Below are 26,346 nucleotides of genomic sequence, written 5' to 3'. Positions count from 1 at the left end.
AAGAACACTGTGCCAACTGACAAGCATGGTGATAATAAAATTATGCTCTGGGGCTGTTTTGCAACCGCAGGTAATGGTTGAAAAACGTCAATTCAGAGCTATAATTGAATTGAATATTGAGACTGACATGTTGAGCTCCAGAGGAATTTGCAAACATTTTTACACATCATAACTAATATAAGTCAGGGTAATATTTTTCTGGGCCAAGGGACTCTGAACAGAATGTCCCAGACTTAGGTTATAAGTAGAAAACAACAGGCTAAGAATTGCTAGATAATATTAATACAGCAAGGTTAGGGAGAGAGGTGTTTTTTTTTCAGGAAAGGAGTAGGAAATGCAAGATGAGATCAGACGTGGATGCAGTGCAGAAGTTCCACTTGGGAGAAAGCAGGACTGGCCACGTCATTTCCCATAAGAGGGTAGTCATAATAATATTTGTTTTTGTTGTGGTATAAAACCACTTACAGGATATTACCCGCTTAAGGGGTCCTTTTCGTAAAGCAGACCGCTGGTTCACATCGAGGTGCAGCACCGTAACTTGTAATTTCAACTTCTAAAATGAATCAAATATTTTAAAAGGTAGTCAGGGGCGCCCATTTAGCTCAGTGGAATGAGTACCATATCGCATGGCTGTGTATTTCCTTAAAGAAAGAAAATGAACATTAACATTCACCAGTTTGTCAGTATCTGGAAATCCCAAAGGATCTTTGATCGGCCATTCTCAACCACCGTAGGGCACATGTTCACAGATGTTTCTGTATACTATGCTGACCACTTTGTTATAGAGTTCCATGTATGCCCTGCCTGCAAGCATTTTACACCCTGCTGTTATGTGCTGGATTGTTTCAGGGGCATCTTGGTACAGCCTGCACCTAGGCTCTTGTCTGTTGTTGTAGACACCCCCCGGCATCTAGTGCTCAGAGCTTGTTTCTCTGCTGCCATTATTAATGTCTCCGTGCTGTCTTTCAGTTCAGCTTTGTCCAGCCCCTGGTAGGATTTCTGGATATCAACCACTTCTTTTACCTGACGGTGCTACATACTATGCATGGGCCTGTTGTCCCATGATATTTCCTCTTCTTGCTCCTCTTCTTTCTTGGATTTCTGCTGCCTGAGGTATTTACTAACCAGACTAAGTTTGGTCTTGGCCATCTTCCTGATGTTCTCATGGATGTTTGTTGTTTCATCCTGGACAGTGGTTTTGACACCCACTAGTCCTCAGCCTTCTTCCTTTTGCTTACAGCGCACAGTCTCAGGGAGCTGGATATATGCAAGGTGATGAGCTTCCTTTTTTTTATATCAGTGGCTTCTATCTCCGCCTTTGGCCATCTTATTATTCCATCGGGTCTCTCTTCACCAGCAGGGCATGGGTGTTGATTGCCCGGATTAGTGATGTGCGGATCGATACTGAAATATCAATTCCTCCGATACCAGTCATTTATGTTCTAGAAATCGATTCTCATATTAAAATATCAATATTTTAGTAATTTAGGGTAAATTTGTAGTTTATCATTAACAGGAACAGAGTGGAAAGAAACTATATCATTCGGATTGTCTACATTGGAAGGAACTACTTCCTCTTCCGCCTTTCATAGTCATCGTCTTGATGTATTCTCAATCATCCAGGTAAGTAACTCTCCAAAAGCTGATTCTGTTCATCTGGACGTAGCGTTTTGTGGGAGAAACGTTTCGTCACTCATCCAAGTGACTTCTTCAGTCTCAGCTGACTGCAGGTTTCTAAGATTGGGGAAACCTAATTTGAGATACAATAAAAGATACAGTAAAAAAAAAATACGTTTTTGTACAAAGTATCAGTATTGGATCAGTATCGTCGATACCACCTTGAATTTTACTTGGTATCGGATCGGAAAGGAAATCAGTGGTATCGCACATCACTAGCCCACATCTTGTTTTTCCCATTCTGCTGCCTTCTCAGGCTTGCCTTAATCTCTGCAGGTATTTGGCTCTCGGATGAGGCGGATGCATCTTTTGCCCTCTCCCTCCCTTATCTTCCCCGCTGCTGCTTCTATGTCTTTGTCTAGTCCCGTCTAACTCTAACCCTCAAAGAGTCTCTCAGTCTTGTTCTCTAAAACCTAAAGAATTATAGATTTGATCAACTGGTCCCGTAACGAAATTAACACCTTCCTGGGCTTGGGAGAGCCGGATTGTCCTTCGGAGACGTTTGCTGACGTTTTACTCGATGGTCGGTTGCGTCGTGTGACAGTCTCGATGGAGGACATTGAACAAGATCTACCAATTCGGAACCACGATAACAGAGTTCTTGCTGATTGGAGCTGGCTCGGACCTGGCTTACTGAAGAACAAGAACAGCTACAGCTTTTCAAAATCCCACAAGGCTGGCTGACATGATAGATGATGGGCAGGGCTGTGAATAAGACTGTGTTATTGAACGCAATATGGATAAGATCTTAAAGAAGGTCATGACTCTGCAATATGGATAACATCTTGGAGAAGAAGAAGAACGGGAATTGAGAGAATTGAGAGAATTGGTGACCAGTGATGGACATTAGACCAACTGTAAAAATTGGATGCAGTTGTTTGCACTAAACCCAAACATTCACCATCTTCACTCCTGCGGCTATCCCACTGGCGCCAGCTGAAGGTCTGCCAAGGTCAAAGCTGACTGGAACAACAAAAATTCTTCCATGAAAAATAGGACTGTTGTGAGAACTCTTTGTCCCTCCTTCAAGGCCACCTGGGTCCAATGGAGACTGTTGACCTTCGCTTAACCGGGCGTGGTAACACTTTCTCTCAGCTGAACACGGGATACACACACACACGCACAAAACATGTACACTGATACGGATACGCACTATCACCCTCCGTCCCCCAAATCCAACGCCTCCTCCCATGCTTGCCTCCCATCCAATGTGGACAGCGGATCAGCTGGAGGTTGAAGATTGCAGCAGTCCCAGATCCAGCTGTACACACTGGAATATTCTCCCATGTTGCTTGTCTGTGTTTTATTGTGTTATGGTGTGTTGGGGCGATCGTGGCTCAAGAGTTGGCAGTTCGTCTTGTAATCGGAAGGTTGCCGGTTTGAGCCCCGGCTCCAACAGTCTCGGTCGTTGTGTCCTTGGGCAAGACACTTCACTCGTTGCCTACTGGTGGTGTTCAGAGGGCCCAGTGGCGCCAGTGTCCGGCAGCCTGGCCTCTGTCAGTGCGCCCCAGGGCAGCTGTGGCTACAATGTAGCTTGCCATCACCAGTGTGTGAATGGGTGGATGACTGAATGTAGTGTAAAGCGCTTTGGGGTCCATAGGGACTAAGTAAAGCGCTATACAAATACAGGCAATTTACCATTTACATATCTGTGCATTCCAGATTATCCTTTTGTATTACACATTTCGATGGTTTTTTTTTCCCTTGCTACCTAGCCTGACCTGTCTCCCCAATGTGATGTTTGTGTATTGTATGTACGGTCGGCAAGGTCTGTCATCTCAGTTGCGGGCAACTGCAACTGACAAAGGCCATCTCATCTCTCATCATCTCGTTTCTATTTGGTGGTTGTGGCTTTCCTAGCAGCCTCTTCATGATTCTTATTTGCCTGTGCGAACAACTACAAGTACATGGGAATCCCAATGTCTGCAATGTTGCCTTCTGGTAGTGGAGTCCCCTCAGTTCTAAATGATATTCCTGCTAATTTCTTTCTGTGCCCCACTCATGTATTGATCCTTAGGGATCGGGACTATCTGGCCTACAGTTAGCTATTCCGGATGTCTTTCATCTAGTAGCAGTTGGTTCATTTGTGCTGTCAGATGCTTATGGAGTGAAATTAGCTTCAGTAACCACTTGGCATGATTCATGTCAGGGCTTGGTGCTGTCCAACTCTTTATACTTGAGACCCTTTCTTGGATGTCTGCCACTGTGATGCATACTGGATCCTGTTCAGGGAGGTTTCTGCAGTCTGCTCTTAAATGGTAAAGGGACTGATTCTTATGCTTTTCTACTCTCCCGGAGTACTCAAAGCGCTGTATACAACATGCATCATTCTCCCATTCACACCCACTAATACAAGCACTTCCTTCTATACTTAAGTGCAATCTAAGCATTCACACACATTCAGACTCCGATGGACGCATCGGAGAGCAACTTGGGGTTAGTATCTTGCCCAAGGATACTTGGCATGCAGACTGACAGGAAGAAGTCTGGTAGACCCAACGCAACAACTTAATCAGAGGACAGGTTTCTGAGAGTTAACAGCTTGCATGACAGGTAGTTCACAGGACAACAGCTTCAAGCACAGCTTAATAGTGTTCATAGTAAGCAAGTCTCAGTTTCAACTGTAAAGAGAAGACTTCAAGCTGCAGGTTTGACAGAACGAGTTGCAGCAAGAAAGCCATTGCCAAGATGTCAGAATAATACAAAGAGTGCTTGCCTGGGTCATGAAACACCGCCACTGGACTACTGAAGACTGGAAGAAGGAATTATGGACTAATTAATCAAAATAAGTCAAAATATGCATGAGTTAGTGTTTATGCATATTTGTAAGTGTAACTTATAAATATTTACTAACCAAACTTAGTTTGGTTAGTAAATACCTCAGGCAGCAGAAACCCAAGAAAGAAGAGGAGCAGGAGGAGGAAATATCATGGGACAACAGGTCCCTGGCATAGTATGTGTACCACCGTCAGGTAAAAGAAGTGGTTGATATCCAGAATTCCTACCAGGGGCTGAACAAATGTGGATGAATGGCACAACAATGGGCCTCAGGATCTCGTCGAGGTATCTCTGTGCATTCAAAATGCCAGCAATAAAATGCACCTGTGTTCGTTGTCCATAACATACGCCTGCCCATACCAGAACCCTACCGTCACCATGGGACACTCAATCCACAACGTTGACGTCAGCAAACCACTTCTAAAAGTGGTTTGCTTTTAGTCTGCAAAGCAGACTGTTCAGTCTGCCCTGAACAGATGGCAGACTGTTCAGTCTGCCCTGAACAGATGGCAGACTGTTCAGGGCAGTCTGCCATCTGCCCTGAACAGTGAAAACTGGGACTCATCTGTGAACAGAACACCTCTCCAACGTGCCAGACACCATCAAATGTGAGCAGTTGCCTACGCAAGTTGGTTACAATGACAAACTGCAGTCAGGTCCAGACCCCGATGAGGACGACAAGCATGCAGATGAGCTTCCCTGAGATGGTTTTGACAGTTTGTGCAGAAATTCTTCGGTCATGCAAACTGATTGTTGCTGCAGCTGTGCGGGTAGCTGGTCTCAAAGGATCCTGTGGGCTGGTGTAGTTACACGTGGTCTTGCTGTTGTGAGGCTGGTTGAATGTACTAGAGTTGGATGTCTCCAGACCGGTCTCCAGACCACTTTTACGTGGTCTTGGTCTTGTCTTGGTCTCGACGGACTTTGGTCTTGGTCTTGTCTTGGATCCCTCGGTCTTGTCTTGGTGTCGCTGTCTTGGTCTTGCTGTCTCAGATCGACATAGTGGTCGGGAGATTTGGAGTCAACCATCGGCGGAGCGGGAGGGTGGCTTACTGGGCTTAAGCCCGGGTCATTTTTTCAGAAGCCCGGGGTCTTTTGGAGTGTAATTTGTTTCATAGTTAGAGGCCTGACTGACAACTGTATAAAACAAAAACTACACACAATATTCGAAGCACATAGCGCACAGTTGTAAATTCCCCCTAATTTTGGTATCATCTGAGCTCAGGCACTAGGCGACTGAGCACAGCACTTACGCATGTGAGCGAGGGGGGAGAAGCTGCTGCCCGGAGTTTGCTGTAGAAGCGCAAACAGGCAGACAGAGGAGAGCTGAAGTTTGACCAGGTACCAAAGCAAATCATTCATACTGTACAAATAATGTAAATATGTGTATCACAAAAGATTGATATCAAACTGATCACTTGGCCCATATTACATTACTTGCTCTTCGAGTGAATCAACAAATGGCGAAATGAAAAGCCGAACAACAATGCTGTTTTTTTTAGAGAATCTTAGCTTACATGTGTGTTTATTTCACATTTTCAGTTGTTAACGCTCCGTGGCTAAACAAAGCACTCTGAATTGGTTTCAGTTATGTACTGATGAACACAACAATGGACATAAGGGGCTTCTTTCAAAGAAAAAACTCAGGTAGAGGTTATTTTATATATTATGCTTTGTATGTTGTTCAGTATATTTCTATGCAAAACAAGATTAAGGAGGTCCTCAAAATATTCCTTCCACTGCCCGACAATTTTCTCAGTCGAAGACAGCCGCACTCCACCTGCACTATACACAGTGCAGGTAGATCACCGCTTTCCCCTCCCGAGTCGCCTGATGGTTTGCCAGAATCTCTTCGAGGCAGTCCGAAAGTCTTTTTCCATGGCCTCTCCAAATTCCTCCCACACCTTCAGCCACTGCCCGCGTCGTGTTCCGCTTGGCCTGCTAGTACCTATCAGCTGCCTCCAGAGTCCCACAGGCTAACCAAGCCCGGTAGGACTCCTTTTGCAGCTTGGTGGCTCCCCTCACCTCTGGTGTCCACCATTTGGTTCAGAGATTACCACCACAACAGGCACCAACTACCTTGTTCAGCATCTCCATTGCAGAAGCCGCTGCACTGAGCTGCGGCCGCATGGTCCATTCGGACTCAATGCTGTTGAGGTGTGAGTTGAGGATCTCACAGACCGGGGCCTCTGCAAGGCGTTCCCAGCACACCCCCACTGTGCGTTTAGGTGCACCAGGTCTGTCCATTGTCCTCCCCCTCCACCTGATCCAACTAACCACCAGGTGGTGATCAGTTGACAGCTCAGCCCCTCTCTTTACCTTTAGTGTCCAAACATGTGGCCTCAGGTCTGGTGATACAAACACAAAATCGATCATCGACCTGTGGTTTAGTGTGTCCTGGTGCCATGTGCACTTATGGATACTCTTATGTTCGAACATGGTGTTCGTTATCGCCAAACTGTGCTTTGCACAGAAGTCCAATAACAAAACACTGCTCGGGCTCAGATCCGGGAGGCCGTTCCGCCCAATCACGCCCCTCCAGGTCTTGCTGTCATGGCCCACGTGAGCATTGAAGTCTCCCAGTAGGACAACAGAGTCCCCAGGAGGAGCACCCTCCAGTACCCCACCCAGGGACTACAAGAAGGCTGGGTACTCTGAACTGCCACTCAGCGCATAAGCACAGACGACGGTCAGGATCCAATCCCCGACCCGGAGGCGAAGGGAACAAACCCTTCATGAGACAATATTGCACTAATTGCCACTTTTAGTCTTGTACTGCTCAAATTTGTACTGCTGCTCACTCCTGCCACTTTATCTCATGTGAAATTACATTGTCCCCCCTCCGACCTACCTCAATACATGTCACTTTTCTATTTCTCTCTTTTATGTCTTTCTGTAAGTATCGACAGGAAGTTGAGCCGCTGGTACTCTGGTGCAGTCAGAACAATCTGGAGCTGAACATACTTAATCAGAATCAGAATCAGAATCAGAATCGTGTTTATTGGCCAAGTATATGTGCAGACAAATACAAGGAATTTGGTTCCGGTAGATGGTGGCTCTCAAGCACAGCAATGTAAATCACACACACACACACACACACACACACACACACACACACACACACACGTCTATATATATATACACACACATACACAAAGCTGTGTAAACTAACTATAAATAACTAATCTAAACTTATATACATAAAATACAGAAATGAAATGAGGTGGAATGAATACTACAGAATGTACATAAGGTGCAGTTGCAGTCTGGCAGTGGGAGCAGTGTGACAGGTCAACTATTTAGAAGGGAGATGGCGAGGGGAAAGAAACTGTTCCTGTGTCGGGTGGTCCTGGTCTGCAGGCTTCTGTACCGTCTGCCAGAGGGCAGCAGATCAAAAAGTCTGTGTCCAGGGTGTGAGGGGTCTGTGATGATTTTCCCTGCCCGTTTCGTGGTTCTTGAGAGGTACAGATCCTGGATGGAGGGCAGGGGGGCGCCGATGATCCTTTCTGCTGCCTGTACAGTCCGCTGCAGTCTGCTCCTGTCCTGTTTAGTGGCTGCACCATACCAGACTGTGATGGAGGAGCACAGGACAGACTCAATGACTGCAGTGTAGAACTGGATCAGCAGCTCCTGTGGAAGACTGTACTTCCCCAGTTGTCTCAGGAAGTACATCCACTGCTGGGTCTTTTTGAGGATGGAGTTGATGTTGGTCTCCCACTTCAGGTCCTGGGAGATGGTGGTACCCAGGAACTTGAAGATCTTCACAGTCGACACAGGACTGTCTGATATGGTAAGGGGGAGCAGTGTTGAGGGATGTCTCCTGAAGTCCACTGTCATCTCTACAGTCTTAAGCATGTTCAGCTCCAGATTGTGCTGACTGCACCAGAGTACCAGCCGCTCAACTTCCTGCCGGTATGCAGACTCATCACCATCCTGGATGAGGCCAATGACAGTGGTGTCATCTGCAAACTTTAGGAGTTTAACAGCCGAGTTCTTGGAGGTGCAGTCATTAGTGTAGAGGGAGAACAGTAGTCGTGAGAGGACACATCCTTGAGGGGCACCAGTACTGAGGGACCGAGTTTCAGAGGTGATCTCCCCCAGCCTCACTTGTTGCTTTCTGTCTGTCAGGAAGCTGGTGATCCACTGACAGGTAGCTGGTGACACGCTGAGCTGGGAGAGTTTGGAAGAGAGAAGTTCAGGCACGATGGTGTTAAAAGCCGAACTAAAGTCCACAAACAGGATCCTGGCATAAGTTCCCGGGTGGTCGAGGTGTTGCAGGATGTAGTGCAGCCCCATATTCACTGCATCATCCACCAACCTGTTTGTCCAGTAGGCAAACTGCAGAGGATCCAGCTGGTGGCCTGTAATGTCCTTCAGATGGGCTAACACCAGTCGTTCGAAGGATTTCATGACCACAGACGTCAAGGCGACAGGTCTGTAGTCATTCAGTCCTGTGATGGTGGGTTTCTTGGGAACAGGGATGATGGTGGAGCGTTTGAAGCAGGATGGAACTTCACACAGCTCCAGGGATCTGTTGAAGATGCGAGTAAAGATGGGAGCCAGCTGTTCAGCACAGGTCTTGAGGCAGGAGGGTGAGACACCATCTGGTCCGGGGGCTTTCCTGGGCTTCTGTTTCTGAAATAGTTGGCTCACATCCTCAGTGTGTATTCTGAGATTCAGGGAGGAGGAAAGGGGGGTGAGAGGTGTGATGGAGGTCGTTGAGTCTGGATTGGAGAGGGTGATGGTGGTCGTTGAGTCTGAGATGGGGAGGGTGGTGGTGGTCGTTGAGTCTGAGATGGGGAGGGTGGTGGTGGTCGTTGGGTCTGGATTGGGGAGGGTGGGGGTGGTCGTTGAGACTGGATTGGGGAGGGTGAGGGTGAAGGGGGGAGAGGTGGAAGGTGTGTTGGGGGTCAGTGTCTGAAGCAGTGTCTCTGGGGAGGGGAGGGTGAGGCGTGGGAGTCTGTCCGTCTCAAACCTGCAGTAGAAAGTGTTTAACTCGTTGGCCAGGTCTTTGTTTGCTTCAACAGTGGGTGGGGGGGGCGTCTGTAGCTGGTGATTTCCTGCAGGCCCCTCCACACTGACGCAGGGTCGTTGGCTGAGAGCCATTCTTCCAGCTTCTGGGAGTAGATCCTTTTAGCTGCTTTGATCTCCTTGGTCAGTGTGTTCCTGGCTTGCTTGTACAGGGCCCTGTCACCACTTCTGTAGGCGTCCTCCTTGGCCTTACGAAGATGTTGGAGTTTAGGAGTGAACCATGATTTGTTGTTGTTGTATGTGCAAAAGGTCTTTGTTGGCACACACACGTTTTCACAAAAATTGATGTATGATGTCACAGTGTCCGTGAGCTCATCCAGGTTATCAGATGCAGCTTCAAAAACAGTCCAATTAGTGCAGTCAAAACAGTCCTGCAGTTCCTGCTTTGCTGCGTTAGTCCACTTCTTCACAGTTTTGACTACAGGCTTGGCACGTTTGAGTTTTTGCCTATAAACTGGAATAAGATGGACCATGCAGTGATCAGAATGTCCCAAAGCTGCCCGGGGCACAGAGCGATAGGCGTCTTTTAGAGTGGTGTAACAGTGATCCAGTTTGATGTTGTCCCTGGTGGGGCAGTCTATATGCTGTCTGTATTTAGGGAGTTCGTGGTTGAGGTTTGCTCTGTTGAAATCCCCAAGGATAATTGTAAAGGAATCCGGGAATTTCCTTTCCAGGGTGGTGATCTGCTCAGCCAGCTCGCACAGTGCCTTGTTGGCGTTGGCCTGAGGAGGGATGTAAACTCCGACCAGCATGAAGGAAGAAAACTCCCGCGGTGAATAAAACTGTTTACAATTGATGAAAAAACTTTCCAAGTGTGGGCTGCAGTGTTTCTGTAACACTGTGACATCAGTACACCAACCTTCATTAATGTAGAAGCAGACTCCACCACCCTTTGTTTTCCCTGAGAGCTCCGTTTCGCGGTCCACCCTGTGAAGTTGGAAGCCCGGCAGATTTAAGACAGCGTCTGGGACTCGCTCACTGAGCCAGGTTTCAGTGAAGCAGAGGGCAGCAGAGCGTGCAAAGTCCTTGTTGGTTTGGATTAAGAGCAGTAATTCGTCAACTTTGTTTGGAAGAGAGCGGAGATTCGCGAGGTGAATGGAGGGGAGTGCCGTGCGGAATCCTCGCCGACGTAGTTTCACCAGCGCACCAGCGCAAGTCCCCCGTTTACATCTCCTCCAGGAGCCACAGAGAGCTGCTGCGCCTCCAACTAAAATTTCCAAAAAACTTTCCGGGTTTGTGAAAAATGGATAAGAACTATAGTGAGACGACTGCCTGATGTTTAGCAGTTCATCTCTGGAGAAAGTGATGTGGTCTGAGTGACCAAAAGCGCAGAAAATAAACAGAAACAAGAAAAGTGCGAGAGAGCGCAGGACCGAGGCTGCCATCCGCGGCGCCATCTTGGACAATGTAGCGATAAGACTGTAGAGATAATAGTGGACTTCAGGAGACATCCCTCAACACTGCTCCATCTCACCATATCAGACCGCCCGGTGTCTACTGTGAAGATCTTCAGGTTCCTGGGTATTACTATCTCCCAGGACCTGAAGTGAGAGACTAAAATCTCTTCCATCCTCAAAAAGACCCAGCAGAAGATGCACTTCCAGAGACAACTGGGGAAGTGTAGTCTTCCACAGGAGTTGCTGATCCAGTTCTACACTGCAGTCATTGAGTCTGTCCTGTGCTCCTCCATCACAGTCTGGTATGGAGCAGCCACTAAAAAGGACAGGTGCAGACTACAGCGGACTTTAAGGGCAGCAGAAAAGGTCATTGGAGCCCCCCTGCCCTCCATCCAGGACCTGTACCTCTCAAGAACCACGAAACGGGCAGGGGAAATCATCACAGATTCCTCACACCCTGGACACAGACCTTTTGACCTGCTGCCCTCTGGCAGATGGTATAGAAGCCTGCAGACCAGGACCACCCAACACAGGAACAGTTTCTTTCCCCTTGCTATTTCCCTCCTAAACCGTTGAACTGTCACATTGCTTCACACTGCCAGATTGCAACTGCAGTTTATGTACACTCTGTGGTATTCATTTCTGTAATCCTGTATTTTCTGTATATAAGGATTTAGATGTTTTTATATTGTGGTTTATGTATGTTGTTCATTGTGTCATTCATATATTGTGTATTTTACATTGTTGTGCTTGAGAGACACCAGCGACCGGAACCATATTCCTTGTATGTGTTTGTTCATATACTTGGCTAATAAATGGATTCGATTACTTTTATTTCTTGTGGGCTCTCCTTTCTTCATTCATTTTTTTCTTTTAGAAAATATTAAACATCATGTTTTGCTGTTTTTTTGTATAAAAAAGTGTATATTCAAAGGGTTTTGTCTTGCAGTTATGCTTTCAGACTATACTTTCAAATCATAAATGTTAAATTTAAGAAATTTTCACCAAGATACAGGACCAAATAAAAATATTACCTCTGTAATACACACATACCTTTGAGTAAAAGACCAGATAAGCCACTGCAGATCGTAAATTTTGAATGGAAAAAACACAAGATGTGTGGTGTTGTCCAAATTTGTGAAACTCCTTGGATACATCACATGGTATGTTGTTTTGTTTCCAACATCTCTTTCAAAGCCTTTTGTGGGCCCAAGGTTCATTCTAAAAAGTACAGAGGATATATTGTACATATTATCATCTATTGGATGATATACGTAGAATGAACGTCCATACTGGGGAAAGAAAATATCTTATTCAATTGAGTTTTAAAGGTTTTAGCAATGCTTACAGATATTTAAAGATAACACATGCATGAAGATTTCAAAACAGTATGTTCTACTCTTACCTTATGACAATATCATGAAAGTCTATCAGTGGTCCATAATGCGATCCATTGAGATTACCAGAATTCCCAACCACAGCACAAGTTCTACAAAGGTCAGGGCTGGATCTTGTGAAATTGACTTTGGTTGGGAAGATCTGAAAAACCTTGTCCACTGTTTTATTGTATACAGTGAAGTTGCGTCTGTCTGTCTGTATGCCCTGACATAACAAAAGTAATTAATTAATTAAATTGTTGAGTTCACTAGCTTTTTTGTACTAACTGATTATTCTGAGAGTATATTTATTTAAAAAAAAATCCCTATTAGCACTGAAAATTTGGTTAAAAAGATGATAACGACTTGTCTTTGAAATCAGTAATAGTATTGCAGTAGTTTGCCCACTAAAATATATATATAAAATCCATTTGTTTAAAATGCAGAAGTTAACATTTACCTTCCACCAGTTAAATGTATCCTCTGAGATATTGTTTGTGGGTGATAGAAAGGGCTCAGGAGATTCTTTCATAAGTTCACTAAGCCACGGGTCATATTCCATTAAACATTTGTTGCAGGCACAAACACTTTCATTCTGAGGGAGGAAGGAATCCTGGTACACATTTAAAATCCATGAAGCTCTAGAAAAGACTCCAATGGCAGTGACACACAGCAAGACAAAGAAAACTAATGGTTTCCTCTGAAGCATCTTCACACCTTGATATTCTTGAAAGAGGATCTGATCCATTCTGTAGATACATTAGAAAACACAGGATTTAACAATGTGATAACACATGACCCTACAGAATCACGTCATCACGCTGCAAACAAGACCAAACTGTTTATTACCACAATGATACTCAAAACAAGACCTTAGCCAATATTAAAATCAATTTCTTACATCCTAAATGATAGGATGCAACTAATGTCTACAACCATGCTTGAACTAATTGTTACTTCCACATCTCCAAAAGTTAATTCTGTTCATCTGGACATAGCGTTTTCGGTGGGAGAAACATTTCGTCACTCATCCAAGTGACTTCTTCAGACTCAGCTGACTGCAGGTTTCCCCAATCTTATAAGAAGTGCATTTGCACAATGACTGAAACCGGCCCACTGAAGGAACAATGGGCTGGGAGGTCAGTTCCTTCATCATAATTACGCAAATTCTCATGACCATTGATCAACAACCACCGATCAAAGCCCACTGATCAATGGCCATGAGTACCATTCACAGAGAGTTGGGGAATTGGCTGCAATCACAGCATTGTACAGGGTGGGCCATTTATATGGATACACCATAATAACATGGGAATGGTTGGTGATATTAAAGTCCTGTTTGTGGCACATTATATGTGAGGGGGCAAACTCCTCAAGGTGGGTGGTGACTATGGTGGCCATTTAGAAGTCGGCCATCTTGGATACAACTTTTGTTTTTTTCAATAGGAAGAGGGCCATGTGACACATCAAACTTATTGGTAATGTCACAAGAAAAACAATGGTGTGCTTGGTTTCAACATAACTTTATTCTTTCATGAGTTATTTACAAGTTTCTCTTTGTTCACAGCCATTGACATGTTGAAGAGGTTAACACGTGAAGAGCGGATCGAAATTGTGTTGATATCTGGTGAACGCAGTAACCGGGTCATTGCAGCAGATTTCAATGCAAGACACCCTACGAGACCACCCATCTCCCATGCTACAGTTAGCAAACTGCTTGCTAAGTTTCGTGAAACTGGTTCAGTGTTGGATTTGCCAAAATGTGGACGCAAGAAAACTGTCACTAATGAAGAAACATCAGTGGCTGTCCTAGCTTCATTCAGCAAGAGCCCACAGCGTAGCACTCGCCGCATGTCACTGGAGAGTGGCATTAGTCGAACATCCCTTCGGCGGATATTAGCTACTCACAAATGGCACCCTTACAAACTCCAGCTACTGCAGCATATCAACGAGGATGACCCAGATCGGCGCACAGAATTTGCAGAATGGGCAAAACAAAAATTGGAACAGGACCCTCAGTTGACGCAGAAGATTTTGTTCAGTGATGAGGCAAACTTTTATGTGAATGGTGAAGTTAACAAACAAAGCCACCGCTATTGGTCTGACACTAATCCACACTGGATGGATCCCTCCAAGACTGTTGGACCAACAAAAGTGATGGTTTGGTGTGGTATATGGGGGACAACGATAGTGGGTCCATTCTTCATCAATGGAAACTTCAAGGCCACTGGATATTTGAAATTGCTACATGATGATGTGTTTCTCTCTTTGTGCACTGAAGCTGGCATGTTCCCTGAGTTTTTCCAGCAAGATGGTGCACCACCACATTATGGGTGCCAGGTCCGAGCATTCCTAGATGAACAGTTTCCTGGAAAGTGGATTGGTCATCGTGGGCCAGTTGAATGGCCCCCAAGGTCTCCCGATCTGACCCCCTTAGACTTTTATCTTTGGGGTCATCTGAAGGCAATTGTCTATGGTGTGAAGATACGAGATGTGCAGCACCTGAAACTATGGATACTGGATGCCTGTGCTGGCATTTCTCCTGCGGTGTTGCTATCAGTGTATGAAGAGTGGGAGAAGAGGGTTGCACTGACAATCCAACACAATGGGCAGCACATTGAACACATTTATAAGTGGTCAGAAACTTGCAAATAACTTATGAAAGAATAACGTTACATTGAAACCAAGCACACCATTGTTTTTCTTGTGATGTGTCACATGGCCCTCTTCCTATTGAAAAAACAAAAGTTGTATCCGAGATGGCCGACTTCTAAATGGCCACCATAGTCACCACCTATCTCGAGGAGTTTGCCCCCTCACATATGCTAATGTGCCACAAACAGGACTTTAATATCACCAACCATTCCCATTTTATTACGGTGTATCCATATAAATGGCCCACCCTGTATGATGGTGAAAGATGTACCCTTAGGCCCCCTCCTCGATTCAGAGATGGTCTTTCCCTTTTTATATAAATGGCTTCCTTGACTCCCCGCTCAAACCAGCATTCCTCCCTGTCCAGGATGTGTACATCCTCATCATTGAAAGAGTGTCCACTGGCCTGTAGGTGTAAATAGACTGAGGAGTCCTGGCCTGACGAGGTAGCTCTTCTGTGTTATGGCATCCACTTCGCCAGAGGTTGTTTGGTTTCCCCGATGTATAAATCGTGGAAATCCTCCTGGCACTTAACAGCGTACACTATGTGTTGGAGTCAAATTGTTAAATGTTGTCATTGTGTTTCTTAAAATTGTAAAGTCTTAGTTCAAGCAGCATGATCAAAGACATTCCTTTGTCTCTGACCACCTCTCCAGCTACTCTGGTGCTGGGGGAGGCTTTATTATAGGCACATCCTATCTGAAAGATCTGTTTCTTGTGTGGTAAGCTTCCTGCTTTTATGACCCCTTTTGGTGAGCAGGAGATCACACAAACGCACCCCCAAACACATTCTCACATATACACACACATGCACACACATATTCCCACACACACACGCACACACGCACGCACACACACACACACACACACACACACACACACACACACACACACACACACACACACACAAACACAGTGCCTTGTCTTTTAGAACCATAGGGGGGTTTTACGAGTGGAGGTGCTTGTGTAAACTGTAACTGACATGGAAATAAATAGCTGCGAGGAGGGCTGCTTGTTGAAGAAGTTGAGTTGGAGACAGGTGAGGAGCGTTGAGCTCCAAGAGCTTGGTTACGACCAGCCTTCCCTTGCTAGCAAGTAAAAACCAGTTGAAGATGTTCGTCTTGTTTTTGTCGTTAACGAGAATACGTTTCTAAACTAGCAGGGCCTGTGGAAGCGCAGACCCAACATTTATTTGGTCCTTCCGAGCCGGAACCCAACACATTGCGTCCACCTAGTAGGGGGAGATGACGCAGCTGAAGTCTGCTAGCAGCCAGCATCTGGGACGCCTGATGAAAGCCCTGGTGCTTAATTTTGTCGCCAGGCTGGCGAGTTAGCGTCTGAACCCCCCCTCGGGTTGGATGGCGATTGACGGGATCCAGAGACTCTTCCCATGAATGAAAAACAACACGAACAGTAAGTACAGAAGGCCTTAGAGAGCGGCTACGTGACCGTGCGGTTTCACACAGGTACGAGAGTGTGCAAACTGTGCGTTAGACGCAAGCTACCTGGTTTCTCCACCAGTTTTTCTTTATTTTTTTTAAGGAGGTCTGGTTTCCCCACCAGTGTTTTTAATTTTTTTTAAGGAGGGTTAAGAAGGTTTCTCCACCGAAAGGAGGTCTAAGAAGGTTTCTCCACTAAAAGGAGGTCTAAGAAGGTTTCTCCACCGAAAGGAGGGTTTTTCTCTGCCGCTGAGGGCGTTGAGTGTTGGTTTCTCCACCAAATGTAAGGAGGTCAGAGCTCTTGTTGGTGCCTACTTTGTGTGTGAACGCGCGCGTGAGTTTTTGCGGGCCAGACGTGGTCTGTTTGAGTGTGGCTGATTGTTGTCTTGTAATGGGGAATAAACTGAGTAAGTCTGCCTTGAAAGGAGATGAAATACACTGCAAAGTAATTACCGGGCAGCACGTAGTTTGTAGATCGTTGAAGAAAGAAGTGAAATTGTGCGCAAAGCAGAAGTGAGTGTGAATGTGTCTGACGTCACGGTGTGTGTGAGCCACAGAGAGGTTTGAAAGTATTTGAGTGAAGTGGTCTCGAACTGGGGAAGAGATGATTCTGCAGGTCACTTTCTAACCCAGTGGACAAAAGAAATAAATTTGTGCTGATGAAATATGAATGATAAATGAAGAGTGTTTGGTGTTTCTCAGCCTGAAACAACTGTAATCCCACTTTCTGTTTTTAAGAAAGGAGGGTTCAAAAAAAAAAAAAACAGAGAGAGAGAGAGAGATGTGTGTTGTTTAAGCAGTGATGAGAATAATGAAAATGTCTTAGTTTGTCACTTTTAGGTGAAAAGCAGACCTGGATCAATTTTCCACATGCAGCAGTTGGAAGAAAACTATAGGTTTAACATCATTAGGAAACAATCAGGCCGAGCTTTTGGCTGAGTGGCGTTTACAGCTTAACTCCTATGTGTTCGTCACCCTGAGAAAACAAGCTCCATGGAAGCTAACCTCTGCCTGAAACCAAGGAGTGCAGTTCCAGAAGCACAGGCATGAACATCAACAGTTGGCAGCAGCCCAAGAGACAACAGCAGAGTCCTGAGTAGAAAGGTCCAGCAGTAGTGTGTGCAAACGGCATCAGAGAGAAAGAAAACCCATCATCATGGATGGATGGAGATGCGTTTCCAGCAAGCTGCAACTTCACTGTGTGTGAAGATGACTTTTGAGGAGACTGTCTGAGTGACATTTGCCATGTTTGGAGTGAAATGGCAAGATGAGACAGTGGGAAAACAAAGGACAAAGCTAAAGAGAACTGACTGCTATTGGACTGCAAAATGGGAGAGGAAATGGAGTGAGAGGAGCAGGTGAGAACACAAAATGAGGCTGTTCGTTTAGTGTGGGAAATCAAAATTTGGGTTAGCAATCCTGGGAAAAAAGGAAACTGTTTTAGTGGGGAAAATTGAGAAGGAGTCTGGACTACAAAATGAGAAAGGTACACAAAAACACACACAAACGGAAAATGCATTAACCATACTAACCCTACATACACATACAATGAAACTCATAAAGACCAGACAGTGTCTAAGCATGAGATTCTGTTTGTCATCTTGTCCAAGTCACTAGTAAGATGAAAAGTGATACACAGAATAGTGTCTAATATTATAGGAGGACAGATTACATTATAGCCTGGAAGAAAAAAGAATGCTGATGAGGGGTCTTGAATGAGTGAGCTGATTGTTGAGTTTCTGGTGTGTGAAGAAGTTTTAACATGGCACACATTTGGTTACATGAGAAGAAACTCATTATGTGATAAGACAACAGGGTTATGTTGTGTGTTGTGTGGCTGATTGGATGAATATTTGAGATTAAATTGGCTGATGATTTGTCTTTTGTTACAAAGTTGAGCCTGCCAATTAGGTTTGGTATGATTTCCTCCCTGAGATGAAGAACAAGTGCCATGACTTAACAAAGCCTTTCTTTCTTTTCTTTTCCTTTTTATTTTGTTACTTTCATAGTCTCCAAAAGTTGATTCTGTTCATCTGGACGTAGCGTTTTGTGGGAGAAACGTTCCGTCACTCAAGTGACTTCTTCAGTCTCAGCTGACTGCAGGTTTCCCCAATCCTATAAACAGTACATTTGCATAATGACTGAAACCAGCCCATTGAAGGAACAATGGGCTGGGAGGTCAGTTCCTTAATCATAATTATGCAAATTCTCATGACCATTGATCAACAACCACTGACCAAACCCACTGATCAAAGAACACTGATCAATGACCATGAGTACCATTCACAGAGAGTTGGGGAATGGCTGCAATCAAAGCATTGTAAGATGGTGAAAGATGTACCCTTAGGCCCCCTCCTCGATTCAGAGATGGTCTTTCCCTTTTCACGTAAATGGCCTCCTTGACTCCGCGCTCAAACCAGCGTTCTTCCCTGTCCAGGATGTGTACATCCTCATCATTGAAAGAGTGTCCACTGGCTTGTAGGTGTAAATAGACTGAGGAGTCCTGGCCTGACGAGGTAGCTCTTCTGTGTTGTGCCATCCGCTTCGCCAGAGGTTGTTTGGTTTCCCCGATGTATAAATCCTGGCAATCCTCCTGGCACTTAACAGCGTACACTATGTTACTCTGTTTGTGTCGGGGGACCCGATCCTTGGCGTGGACCAATTTTTGGCGCAGCGTGTTTTGGGGTTTAAAAGCCACAGAGACACAATGTTTAGAAAAAATGCGTCTCAACTGTTCCGATACTCCTGACACATATGGGATCACTACAGGTTTTCGCTTGGGCAGCGGTTGTCCTTCTCTCCTGGAGCTTTCTTTAGGTGCCTTTCCAGTTTTGACAAAAGTCCAGCTGGGATAACCACATTTACTCAGGGCCTTCTTGATGTGCTGTTCTTCTGCCTCCCTGCCCGCTGTGTCAGTGGGGATGGTGTTCGCTCTGTGTTGTAGTGTCCTGATGACACCCAGTTTGTGCTCCAGTCGATGATGAGAGTCAAACCTTGGATACTGATCCATATGTGTAGGTTTACGGTACATGTCAGCTTTTAGATGTCCCCCATTACTGATGGAAATCTTACAGTCTAAGAAGGCTAACCTGCCACTTTTCATATCCTCCCTGGTGAATTTAATGTGCCGGTCCACCGAGTTAATGTGATCCGTGAAATGTAGTACGTCCTGAGATTTGATTTTCACCCAGGTGTCATCCACATATCTGAACCAATGGCTTGGTGGTGCTCCAGGGTAGGATAGCAAAGCCCTCTTTTCCACTTCTTCCATGTACAAATTGGCCACGATGGGTGAAACTGGGGAGCTCATGGCACACCCATGTTTCTGCCTGTAGAACTGACCCTTGTATGTGAAGTAGGTGGAATGAAGACACAGTTCCAAAAGCAAACACACTTGGTTGATGCTGAGAGTTGTCCTGTTGCTGAGGTTGGTGTCATCCTGTAATCTCTTACGGACTACCTCCAACGCTTCCGTGACTGGGATGCAAGTGAAGAGAGATGTAATGTCGTACGAGACCATGGTTTCATCTGCCTCCATAATGACATCTCTCACCTTCTCAACAAAATCCAGGGTGTTCTGGATGTGGTGTTCCGAGCTGCCCACCAGCGGGTTGAGGATCGAAGCCAGAAACTTGGAGATGTTATAGGTGACAGAGCTGATCATGCAGACAATCGGTCTTAAAGGTGCACCCTGTTTATGTATTTTCGGTAAACCATACAGACTTGGTGTAGACTCCCCTGGGTACAGCCTGTGGTATGAGGTCCGGTCGATAGCCTTGTCTTGTTCTAACTGCTTCAAACAGTCTCTCACCCTCTTCCTGTAGCCACTTCCTGGGTCTCGTTTCAGGGGCTCATAAGTATTTTCATCACTGAGTAGTGACAAAATCTTCTCATGATAGTCTTTCTGGTTTAGCAATACTGTGCACCTACCCTTGTCTGCCGGAAGGATGATAATGTTATTGTCATCACTAAGTGATGTGAGTGCCTTCCTCTCCTCCATGGTGATGTTGGATGCTGGGGGCTTTGCATTGCTGAGACAGGCCGAAACTTTCATCCGTAGTTGCTCTGCTTCCACTTCTGCAATATTGTTGTTACGAATTGCTGTTTCTGTGGCTGTGATCAGCTCCACTAGCGGGATTTGTCTCGGTGTGACAGCAAAATTCAACCTTTTAGCAAGGATGTTTTTCTCTGTTTGGGTGAGCTGTCTGTCAGACAAATTCTTCACCCACTTGTCCACATCCTCGGTGTCGCATCCTTGTCTCTTCTGGCCACTGAGGACACTCTCCGTATTTTGTGGTGGTTTCCGACGTACAACAAGTAAGTCAAACTTCCTTTGTTGCCTGGTCTTAGACTTCTTGTGCTGTGCTAGACGAGCCTTCTCAGTAAAGTCAAACACCTTTTTAAGAGTATTCTCATCTAAAGCATTGTCCTTGCCAAAGTGGGTTAAAACGTCTTGATGCATCAATGCAAGGACTGCCTAAAGCTTGTACGTCAGTATGAGCAAACAGCACGTAAGATGGCGGACTACAGGAACCACCTGAGATTCAGCCTCAGATGCCGACAAAACAGGATTACTCCTAAAAGTCTGCAAATGAGCTCTTCAGTTAAAGGCTTCCGGGCAACAAAAATCCTCCAGAAGGCACAGCATCAGTTGCTTAATGAACTGGTGAGGCAAACAAATTTTACCATCGACATGCTAAAATCTCAAAAGGAGCGGATCCGACAGAGACTGACAATGCTTTTAGATGAGAATACTCTTAAAAAGGTGTTTGACTTTACTGAGAAGGCTCGTCTAGCACAGCACAAGAAGTCTACCACAGGATTACTGTTTTTTTGTGTCAAGGGAACTGTGTTTACAGGCTGTGTGTTGGCGATGCAATTACACTGTGTTGTTGAGAAAATGTTGGAGAAAATGTGATTGTTACAGGGAAGAAGCGAATACAGTGTGAGATATATTGTGTTGAAACCAGTGTTACTTCTTTTTACAGCAGAGTGTTAACTTTATGACCTTTTATAGCACCTCTGGAACCTGTTGACCTAAGCCTGACCTCCAGGATGATCTGTGTGTTTGGCTAATGTTTGTTTTCCTTTAAGAGTGCTTGTAAAGAATTCAGCACAGACAGACAAGTGACAATTGAACAGATGTGCAGTGATCGTGGAATAGTTTAATATGGGGCTCATTATCTGTCCACTATTGAGCTCATAGTGAGTGACAAATTTAAGGAAAGTCACTGATTACAATGTGGAATGAAGTTGAGATGATTTATGATTTGGAGCAAATTATGGAAAAAAAAAAGTAGGGGTTTAATGATCTAGAATAAACCTACAATGATACTTGTCTCTGTCTCTGTGATGCTGAATACTTTATTACTCTTATGAGCTACAGTTGCTTGGAAATGTGAAGTTGTTTTAACTTAAAGATTTTGTCTTCTAGGATACAGGCTCCGGGTGGAGCTGGGAGTTAAACAGATCTTAACATTTAACTGCTGACTAGTGTTTTTAAACAGGGTTACAGGTTTGGAGTGGAGCTGCTCCGAGAGGGAAACCCTGGAGAATTTTTCAGAGAGAATGTGCAACATTCTTGTTCATGTCTAATTGTGTGGGATTTGACACACGGCGAGAGCCGTGTGGCAAAAGAGGAGTGTCAATTTTTAATTTGCAGGTGTCGTGAGGAGATCGTCAACAAGATGGAAGCTGAGGCCAGGAGAGACGCTTCAAGAGGACCAGTGAGAAGCAGGGACCATCTGCAGGACAGCTGACAAACCACAGTGGGTTGCACCACTGGGCTTCCAGAAGATCGTTGAGAGGAGACTTTGAACAGCAAACATCCGAAAGGAGTGAAAGAGGTTGAGGAAGACAACTAGGGTGTACGATGTACTCTGCCCTAAATCGTCCGCAGCGTTGGAACATGAGAACCTGAGGGATGAAGGAGCGTGCCAAGCTCTAATCGATGGCGCAGAGAGGAAGTTCAGCGATGGAATTGTGGTTCTGTGTACAGCACAGATGCTAGGAGACTGGGAAATAGCTGACACCACTTTTCTCAGGGATGAAGATCACCTAAAGGTGTCACTTTGCCATGCAGACTTTGGCGCTCTGCAGAGAAGCCCCTCTGCGAGGAGAGATGTAAACAGAGAAGTCTTTTGTTTACATTTACATCACCTACACTTCTCTAAACTGGTTGAAGTTTTGAGCCATGGGTGGACATGACTCAAAAAGGGGGGAGAAGATCATAAACAACTTGATCCAATTTCCTTTAAAAAACTTTTTCTGCAGTGACAACAGGGAAGGAGAAGAGATGTAAATGCAGATGATTCACCAATTGACTCTAACCCCCACAGGATGCCTACAGTAAGAAGATTTGGGGGTTTGATAGGGGTCATGAAGAGGAGTGTTGACCAGGCTACAGCTTTGAGGTTAGCTGAAAGCCACATGGACAAACAATAAAATCAACTGATGTGTTTGAATGCCTATGTCTGTATACAGTTGGATTGTAGTGGCATGTTCTTTTGAGAATGTTGATCCTTGTTTGACTGTTGACATTCATTTGTTTACTTGCAGGATGTAGTTTACTGTGTATGAGATCAATGAGAAACAGGGTAACTGCTAACACGTAGTAACTGTGAACTTTTGCTGCAATAGGAGGTGAATGACGTGAGGAGCTGTGTGTGACTGAAATCTACACTGACACTGTCAAAAACAAGGGTGCATAAGTTGAAATTTAAGTACATAATGACAAAAAGGGGGGACTGTTGGAGTCAAATTGTTAAATGTTGTCATTGCGTTTCTTAAATTTGTAAAGTCTTAGTTCAAGCAGCATGATCAAAGACATTCCTTTGTCTCTGACCACCTCTCCAGCTACTCTGGTGCTGGGGGAGGCTTTATTATAGGCACATCCTATCTGAAAGATCTGTTTCTTGTGTGGTAAGCTTCCTGCTTTTATGACCCTTTTGGTGAGCAGGAGATCACACAAACGCACCCCCAAACACATTCTCACATACACACACACGCACACACATATTCCCACACACACACGCACAGACACACATTCTCACACACACGCATACAGGTGCTTATACGTGCACACACATACACACATAGTGCCTTGTCTTTTAGAACCACAGGGGATTTTTACGAGGGGAGGTGCTTGCGTAAACTGTAAACTGTAACTGTCATGGAAATAAATAGCTGCGAGGAGGGCTGCTTGTTGAAGGAATTGGGTTGGAGACAGGTGAGGAGCATTGAGCTCCAAGAGCTTGGTTACGACCAGCCTTCCCTTGCTAGCAAGTAAAAGCCGGTTGAAGATGTTCATTTTGTTTTTGTCGTTAACGAGAATAAGTTTCTAAACTAGCGGGGCCTGTGGAAGCGCAGACCCAACACTATGTTACTCTGTTTGTGTCGGGGGACCCGATCCTTGGGGTGGACCAATTTTTGGTGCAGCGTGTTTTGGGGTTTAAAAGCCACACAGACACAATGTTTAGAAAAAATGCGTCTCAACTGCTCCGATACTCCTGACACATATGGGATCACTACAGGTTTTCACTTAGTGTAGCGGTTGTCCTTCTCTCCTGGATCGGCTGGAACTTTCTTTTGGCACCTTCCCAGCTTTGACAAAAGTCCACCTGGGTTAACCACATTTACTCAGGGCCTTCTTAATGTGATGTTCTTCTGCTTCCCTGGTCGCTGTGTCTGTGGGGATGGTGTTTGCTCTGTGTTGTAGTGTCCTGATGACACCCAGTTTTTGCTCCAGTGGATGATGAGAGTCAAACCTTAAACACTGATCCGTATGTGTAGGTTTACGGTACATGTCAGCTTTTAGATGTCCCCCATTACTGATGGAAATCTTACAGTCTAAGAAGGCTAACCTCCCACTTTTCATATCCTCCCTGGTGAATTTGATGTGTTGGTCCACCGAGTTAACGTGATCCGTGAATTGTGGTACGTCCTGAGATTTGATTTTCACCCAGGTGTCATCCACATATCTGAACCAATGGCTTGGTGGTGTTCCAGGGTAGGCTAGCAAAGTTCTCTTTTCCACTTCTTCCATGTACAAATTGGCCACGATGGGTGAAACTGGGGAACCCATGGCACACCCATGTTTCTGCCTGTAGAACTGACCCTTGTATGTAAAGTAGGTGGAATGAAGACACAGTTCCAAAAACAAACGATGCTGAGAGCAGTCCTGTTGCTGGATCTCTTACGAACTACCTCCAACACTTCTGTGACTGGGACGCAATTGAAGAGAGATCTAATATTGTACGAGACCATGGTTTCACCATAATGACACCTCTCACCTTCTCAACAAAATCCGAAGTGTTCTGGATGTGATGTTCAGAGCTGCCTACTGGGTTGAGGATCGAAGCCAGAAACTTGGAGATGTTATAGGTGACCGAGTTGATCATACAGACAATCGGTCTTAAAGGTGCACCGTGTTTATGTTCCTTCAGTGGGCTGGTTTCACTCATTATGCAAATGCATAATGAGTGAAACCAGCCTGAAACCATAATAACAATTATGCAAAAGGATTTGAGAACCATGGCAGTTGGGCTGAGCGCGGTAGATGCTGTTATTCGGATCAAACCTTGGCTGACTAGGTTTTCTACGGACACTGTGCTGGGCAGCTCTATCGCTGTTTGGACGGTGCAAGTCAGGGCTGGTGAGCTTGCTCTCTCCATCTCTTCCTCCACTTCTTCACCACTGCTGTAGCAGATGGAGCTTACCACGGCACTGCTGCAGCAGCTGCAGTCACAGCATCAGAATCCCTCTTCCTTCACGTCCTGTTCTGACAACAGAGGATGAGGAGCCGGTCACTGCTGCTCCGAGACTCTGTTTCCTTCACCTCTCCCGCTTTCAGGAAGAAGCACCGTCTGCGGCACACGCTCTCTTCACCATGCTCAGAACCCTGGACTTCCTCGAAGCAGCTGCCCAAGTCTGTTAATGAGGATTCGCCACCCTCTGAACAAATCCCAGTGCCAGGATCTACGGTTCCACTCTAGATTCTTCCATCTCGGTGAGTGAGATTGACTCTTTGCCACGAGCTCTTGCCAAGTCTGGAACTACAAGAACAGACTCTGCTGTTTCCAGTTCAGAAGAATTGAAGATAGTTTCTCGTGTTTTTAAAGCTACTGAATGTAGCTATTGAACCAGTGCTGACCAAGGCTATGGTTTGTAGTTCCGCCACTTTCCTCACGGCCGGCCTCCAGAACTGCTTTGTCGCCGCTGCTGGCTCCGCAGTCGGCCTCCAGAACTTTTTTCTGAAATTTGGTACCGTCGACCTATGGGTTAACTTCCTGAACTGTTTTGGTATGGACTGTTGTGCCGTCAACCTCCGGGCCGGCCCCCTGAATTGTTTATGAATTCGAGTTTGAGTATGAGTTTCCTCGGCTCCAGTGCCTTTCGTGGACATTTTGCTTGGGACTTGGACACAAAAATACAAGAAAACACAAAATGCTGGGCCAAAAGCACCCAAAATCATGACAGTTTACCTTTTTTCTTAGTTTGTTTTTCCTTCTGATTAAAGTACACGAAGTTTGGCCCTGTGATTTTAAGAGAAAAATTGTGTTTTCTTCTGAATGTTAACAGATATTTGATAAAGTTTTCTGCTTTTATTGTAACTACCATGGTTGATTGCTTTCTGCAAACGGAGAAACCCACTGCTGAGAGGTGAGAGATGATGGAACAGAAGCTTTCCACACCCAATGATACAAATGGACAAATTCAGCAGAGTGAGAAAGAGAAGAAGAAAAATAAAAAGTTCAAAGTGCTGCAAAAAGTTATACATTTAGAAAGTGTGTAGAAAGTATTTTCTAATAATGTCATGCCTCTATATCATCTCTCTCCTGTTAGAGCCTCTCACACAAAAAACATCAGCCTCTGATATCTTTAACATGTTAAGAAAATTATATTGCAAAATTTTCTTATGCAATAAAAGAATATGCATTTAACCTCCTAAGACCCGAACTCTTTCATGGCATTCATTTTTAATTTCTCTTTGCTATT

General features: G+C 45.1%; 1 protein-coding gene across 1 annotated transcript in view; it reads right to left on the bottom strand.

Moving 5' to 3' along the window:
- The window catches only part of LOC135933179 (CMP-N-acetylneuraminate-beta-galactosamide-alpha-2,3-sialyltransferase 1-like), a 29,694-nt gene extending 4,882 nt beyond the window's left edge, over positions 1–24,812 (bottom strand). The window contains exons 1-5 of the mRNA XM_065471174.1: positions 24,642–24,812; positions 12,717–12,851; positions 12,286–12,482; positions 11,930–12,101; positions 11,039–11,054 (exon numbers count right to left, since the gene is read on the bottom strand). Coding sequence (XP_065327246.1) covers positions 11,039–11,054; positions 11,930–12,101; positions 12,286–12,482; positions 12,717–12,851; positions 24,642–24,812 — 691 coding nt within the window. The remainder of the gene's footprint in view (positions 1–11,038; positions 11,055–11,929; positions 12,102–12,285; positions 12,483–12,716; positions 12,852–24,641) is intronic.
- Positions 24,813–26,346: the final 1,534 nt, after the last annotated feature.

The sequence above is a fragment of the Pelmatolapia mariae genome, linkage group LG22 (genome assembly GCF_036321145.2).
Source record: "Pelmatolapia mariae isolate MD_Pm_ZW linkage group LG22, Pm_UMD_F_2, whole genome shotgun sequence".
NCBI lineage: Eukaryota > Metazoa > Chordata > Actinopteri > Cichliformes > Cichlidae > Pelmatolapia > Pelmatolapia mariae.
Note: the sequence above shows the minus strand (reverse complement) of the source record. Positions and strands in the feature narration are given on the sequence as shown.